This window comes from Lactuca serriola, chromosome 9 (genome assembly GCF_051521515.1).
Source record: "Lactuca serriola cultivar US96UC23 chromosome 9, Lser_US96UC23_V15, whole genome shotgun sequence".
Lineage (NCBI taxonomy): Eukaryota > Viridiplantae > Streptophyta > Magnoliopsida > Asterales > Asteraceae > Lactuca > Lactuca serriola.
In genome coordinates this window covers 208,439,181-208,445,205 of record NC_136416.1, presented here as the reverse complement: position 1 = coordinate 208,445,205, position 6,025 = coordinate 208,439,181, and the positions used below count along the sequence as shown (strand labels likewise).

Sequence of the window (6,025 nt, the reverse complement as noted above, 5' to 3'; positions counted from 1 at the left end):
AACAAAAAAAATGTTGGCATGGGTTGTTTAGTCGGCTCAACAAATACGATTGTGGCAAGGGTTTGAAGATATTAAAACCATACACATCATTCCCTCTCCAAAAAATCAGCAAGTCATATCCTCTTCAAGTTTATCCCATTAGATCGATCTTGATGTCATACCCTTAATTCGAGTCACAACCTTATAAACTCCAAAAGTTTATTTGTATCTTCAAATTCGATCTCATCGAAGCTTAACAAATTGAATTTAAACTCAAATCACTCAATAAAAGCTCGACATTTTGCAATGGAAATATAACGCATGAGTAAAATACATTTAAGTGTATCCCAAACCAATGTTGTACATATCAACTTAACTCATCTAAAACATGGATGCACTACGCCTCTATACGTGGCCCACCAAAATCACACAACAACTAAAAGTTGTTGAGAGTCACTTATGGATTCTAACATTCTTACTCTTAAAACAAAGCACGTATACAATATAAATATACATTTACACACTAATCAACACAAATCTTCATCCTATATAACAAAATTTACAACAACATCCATGTATTTCACCTTTGGGGCCCACGATTACTCGGGCCCACAGCAAAACCGTCAAGATCCTCGTCATCATTAGCTCGTGACGGTTGTTTTAACCTCTCGAAGATTTCGTCGAGAGATTGAGAAGGTGATTGTTGAGGTGGTTGTGATTGAGGTACTTGCATGAATCTTTTAGCCGCCATATTAGACCTTAAATTATGGAAATTTGTCTTCATCGACACCCATGTTGATGATATTCTAGAAGCCGATGTTCTTGAAGATTGTCCACTTTCTGAATTGTTAGTGTTAGTGTCGATATCGAGTGAAGAAGCATTTGAGAAGGTTCTATTTGTACGGATTTTTTCATCCGCTCTTAATGCTTTGTATTTTTGGTTCATTTTCTCTTTGTTAGTGGTATCATGGGGTTCGTTTATCGAAAGAGCTGCTTTTGAATCAGGGGAAACCTAAAACAAATACCAAGAGTATAAAGGAAATTGTTTTAATAAGAATAGAACCGAAATTAAGAAGATATAAATTAACTTACTGTTTCTATATCTGTATTCGCATCATTAAAATATCTTGCTAAGGGAATCACAAGTTCACCAACTTTATGTCCGTTTGTAATGGAAGAACATTCTATGAACACAAAAAAAATTAAAAATTAAAAATAATTTATGTGTATAAATAAATATCAGAACAAGTAAAAACTTACCTTTTTGCAAAATCATCAATCCAGATGGATCAAATCCATCAACATCATCACTACTTTCATTTCTCAGTCTGAATATCTTCCAGTTTCCACAATAACTCATAATTCGATCAAAAAAATTGCTTGCGACAATTATGGTATATACAACCATAATAAGCGGATAAACCTTGTTAAAATTTTCCCCAAAAAAGGGAACTGCATCATCAATTTTCCCCATTCTCTGCATGTCATTACATATAATACATGTAAAAAAAAAGTACCATTTTTCTTTAAAATTTATAAAAAAAAAAAAAAAAAAACATATGAAAATCTAACCTGTTCAAATACAGTATTAGTATTTCGTGGAAGACGAATAAGATTTAGGAAGTTATATGAGATTGGAGGTGCGTATCGCGCCACCTGTCTGGTAAATATTTTAATGTTAAATACTTAAAATATAAGAGTATATTTTTTTTATGAATATATAAAAGGGTTACCAATATTTAATACTTACGAGCATATCATTAAGAGGCTGACTGAACTTGTTTGACTTGGAGTAAGTGAGTAGAAAGTCAACATTCCGATTTTGAATAATGAATAATAAGTGCAAACACACATGTACATTAGGGGTATGAAACTAACAACCTGAAAAAAATATATATATATATATCTATATAAATATAAATAAAAAGAGAGAGAGAGAGAGAGAGAGAGAGAGAGAGAGAGAGAGATAGGTTTGTAATATTAGTTAGAAGTAGAGAAATAGTTACCTGTACAAGTACTCCATTTGTTTGAGCTGCATTAATTAAAAAAGAAAAAAGAGAAAAGTCAACTCCTTTAGGGAGTATAGTGGCTTCTGCTACAAGAATTGCAGCAGTTAAGCAACCAAGTATGATAGCCAAAAGCTTTTGGAGTTGCTTCCTTAAAATACATCGCCATACCAGCTCTGAAAAAAAAAAAATATATATATATATATATATATATATATATATATATATATATATATATATATATGTGTGTGTTAATTGATTTTTTTTAAATAAAATTAAAATATATTATTATTTTGGAGCATAAAAAGTAAAACGATTACCAATTGTGTCAAGACAAAATCCTAGCTTCCCTTCCCGCTCGGGCCTGTAGCTTGAAATATATTTCCTGCAGTTTAAAAGAAGTAAAACAATAGAAAAGTTTTGAATATTTTATAGAAAATTACACATTAGCACCTATATAAATGTTGTTTTACAAGATTGGTCCCTAACATAAACAAAGGTATATATATCATCTTAAACTTAACAATGTCAAAACTCTCTTAAACTTTGGATTATGTTTTCTGTTGGGGTTCCAAGAATTTGATATATGATGAAGAACAAAAGTTTTTTTTTTTTTTTTCATTTTTATATTCAGAAAAAGAGAGACACAATGGGAAGAATAACAAGCCTGGATTGAGAGCAAACCATCCAGTTGCATTTCGGCGCTCAAAATTCTTTAGAGTGTCCTCAAGCTCAAGAGCTTCCAGCACAAAATTCATATATTCACTGATTTAAAAAAAAAAAAAAAACATAAATGTCTTAGAAAACAAAGAAAAAAAAAACAAAAATAGAATTATTGTTTACTTACCTTTTACAACGATAGTACTCAGCTTTGGCTCTGCCTAGCTGGCGTCTTAGTGTTGCCATAGATTTCTCATCAGCATCATAATCCATATCATTTTCCCCTAATCTTCCTCCTTGAGGCTTGAAAGATGGATCTTCATTAAGCTGGATATAAGAAATTAATATCATTTTGTCTTGTAGATTCAAAATCAGAAAGTGAAAAATATTAAAAATTTGAGCTACAAACATAAAAAGAAAACTCACCATATTTGTCAATGTTACATCAATGATATCCATGTAGGGTCTCAATGGATCACGATTTGACATTTGCTTTGATGTTGCTTGAGCAGCCTAATACAATAAATCATTATAAACATTACTTGTATCTAAGTTGTATTGAAATGTTATTTATTAAAAAGGGCTTTTGACATAAAAGTCCTTAAGTTTGACAAGTTTTGTCCCTGTAACAATTTTTTGTTTGTTAATGTCCAAAGTTTGTCATGTTTTCTTTTTTTTGCCCTTGTTACAAAACTTTTATGTTTCTACCCTAAGTATGTTTATCAAATTTGACATGAAAGTCCTTAAGTTTACAAATCTTTTATGATTTTACCCTAAGTATGTTTTTCAAATTTGACATGAAAGTTCTTAAATTTGTCAAATTTTGTCGGTTTTGTCCCTAGAAACCTGCTATTACAGGTAACAAGGGCAAACATGAAGAAAAAAAAGGGCATTGACAAACAAAAAATTGTCACCAGGACAAAACCGACAAAACTTGCGAAACTTAAAGGACTTTTATGTCAAAAGTCTTAAAACAAACAAAGAGTGATTCTTACAACAATAGCATTTGACAAATTCTGATGAGCATCATCAAGTTTTAGAGCTGCTCTAGCCACTTTATGGGAAAGAACTTTTTGGCGGGAAACATAGTCAGATTTACTCCAAATACCCTTTGGGATTTCACTTAAACCAAAACCAAGAAGAAATGCACCAGTAACAAGTCCAAATGTATTTGAACAAGCCATGGCAAACCCAATTATGCCACCTCTCCTATCAACCAATTTAAAAGGATAATTATAATAATAACAATAATAAGAAAAGTAGAGGTTTAGAGAATTAAGTAAAGGTATGAAGAAACAAACCAGTTTTCATGCAATAAAATAAGCAGTATAAGTCCAAAGAGTCCAACAGAAGCAAGAATGAGGTAGAAAAGTAAATTCACTTGTAAACTGGTTTTTAATCTTTCCATTACTGTGAAATCTCCAGCATCTTCATAACCCTGAAGGATAGGCACGACAGCCCTGCTTAGAAAAATTGTTCAATACAAATTTATGAGAATATGATGCATCTAGATTCTAGAAGCTAATATGTTATGAAACTATGGAAGAATATAAACACCAAGAAAGGCTACAAGAAACAAATTAAGATCATGAACATATACACATTGTGAATATTGGATGCAAGTTATGCAGAATCACCTTATTGTTTATATGTGTTTTTTTTTGAATATTTATTTAACTTCTTGCAAAGCAAAATGGGAATACTAATCTAGGAGCAAAATGTAAGAAGAGGATAAAAAAAAAGTAACAGATATTATTTTAAAGCCTTACCAAGTAAGTAAAAATGTACTCCAATATGACCAGCTCCAAAAGAAAGAAATGCCTCCCCTTGCCTGATCACTCATAGCCTGCACACATATTGATTCATTCATTGGAAGCTCATGAACATTTGATATGAAACATTAGAATACAATGGGAATACAATATGTCCAAAACAAGATACTCATAGTTTTCTGCTAATTGAACATTAAAATACTTTTATCAGTTGATCTTGTATATTAATCGTTTGCAGAGATTTAGTACCCCAATATGATCACACTATAACCAGTAATATGAATAAATAGTCCTACAACAACATGACTTTCATCTCAAACTATGCGGATATGAACTACAAAATGGGGCAAATAGCAAGCATACAGGTGGTGGAATAACACAATGTTGGTGTTAATTTCGAAAGATAAGCAACAATGAAGGTTTCGCTTTCTCAATTCAAACGAAATCCTAAGAAAATTTCTAAAATATATGGAAACCAGAGATGCATGTGCAACGAATCAACAATCAAACAATTTAGAGAGGCGAAGAATAACATACAGCCCAAATGTCGGCGGGGACGAGGACGATGAAGGAGAGAGAGCAAAACCACGTGTAACCAACGGTGAATATGACGTAACGAGGTATGTCAGGTCCGGCGAAGTATCTTATCGTCAACATCACCATACCCATCGTCAAGGGTAACGAGATCAGGTAGAATGCCCACATGATTCTTCTCTCTCTTTCTCTCTCTCGATTTCCGTTGGAAAATTACAGAATGTGTTCAGAAAGACGTTGAAAAGAAGGAGATCCTTCAACAGAGAATGGGTCAAGCGTCGTCAAGAGGCGCTCCCGTCGGTTGCTCCTTCGGTTAATTTTCCAGGCTTCCAGCAGCTGCAGCTTTCTACCTTGGCCCAACAAAAGAGAAAACTATATTAATAGTCCCTCTGGTTTGTTCCAATGTTCAATTTTCGTCCCTATGTGGAAATTTTCACTTGGATAACCCATGTGGTTTGTTTTGTCTAAGTTTTGATCATGGATCAATTTAAAATTACAATTTTACTCTTATTGACTTTTATTCTTGTTTTATTATTTATATAACATTGAATGTTAATAAGACTCATCCCCACACCCCATAGCCCACCCAAACACCCTCCACCCTCCCATCCCTTTTCCTTTCTTTTTTCTTTGTTAATGCTCTTTTCTATTGATGAAACTTCATCGTCCTCCAACAACACCACCATCCACCTCACTGAAGCCCTCCCCTTTATACCCTAGGGAAAGCATAAAGCAATAACTTTATTGGAAATTAGGGACATATACTTAGACTAACATTCACGATTAATAAAACTGGAAAATATAGAAAACACAAATGATGATGATGTAAGGTTCTTGGGGTTTCTTTTTGTGGGTTTAGTTTTTTTCCCGAATGATGATGAGGTGCGACAAGATGTTTCACCACATAGTAGGCTAAGTAATGGTATACCCCACAATTCTTAAGTGTTTTATACTAAAATCATACCTCATTTCAGATAAGTTCATCGCATCCCATATTGTGTTTTTTTTCAAACGCTACAATAATGAAAAAACATAGTTACATAAACAAGAACTTACCCACAACACCAAATCTCT

The 6,025-nt window shown here is 32.8% G+C and overlaps 1 protein-coding gene across 2 annotated transcripts; it reads right to left on the bottom strand.

The window, feature by feature from the left end:
- Positions 1 to 261: 261 nt before the first annotated feature.
- On the bottom strand, positions 262 to 5,282 carry LOC145074968 (uncharacterized). 2 transcript variants are annotated; one of them, XM_079021276.1, is made up of 14 exons: positions 4,955 to 5,282; positions 4,415 to 4,491; positions 3,947 to 4,105; positions 3,641 to 3,854; positions 3,072 to 3,158; positions 2,833 to 2,972; positions 2,670 to 2,750; positions 2,306 to 2,370; positions 1,986 to 2,161; positions 1,730 to 1,860; positions 1,552 to 1,639; positions 1,240 to 1,456; positions 1,072 to 1,163; positions 262 to 991 (listed from the first exon to the last, which is right to left on the bottom strand). In XM_079021276.1, exons 1-14 carry the CDS (start codon positions 5,120 to 5,122, stop codon positions 560 to 562), a joined length of 2,127 nt encoding a protein of 708 aa, XP_078877402.1. In that variant the 5' UTR covers positions 5,123 to 5,282; the 3' UTR covers positions 262 to 559. The 2 variants fall into 2 exon arrangements, with proteins under 2 accessions (XP_078877402.1, XP_078877403.1); XM_079021277.1 differs by having other exon boundaries at positions 1,986 to 2,011.
- Between the last annotated feature and the right edge of the window lie 743 nt (positions 5,283 to 6,025).

What these genes read in the sequence shown, in the direction of transcription:
- LOC145074968 (XM_079021276.1), bottom strand. Translation starts at nt 5,122, where the DNA reads ATGTGGGCATTCTACCTGATCTCGTTACCCTTGACGATGGGTATGGTG. An exon ending in AGTACATTTTTACTTACTTG is followed by an intron (nt 4,106 to 4,414) that starts GTAAGGCTTTAA and finishes TTTTCTAAGCAG; the next exon opens with GGCTGTCGTGCCTATCCTTC. An exon ending in ATTTGTCAAATGCTATTGTT is followed by an intron (nt 3,159 to 3,640) that starts GTAAGAATCACT and finishes TTATTGTATTAG; the next exon opens with GCTGCTCAAGCAACATCAAA.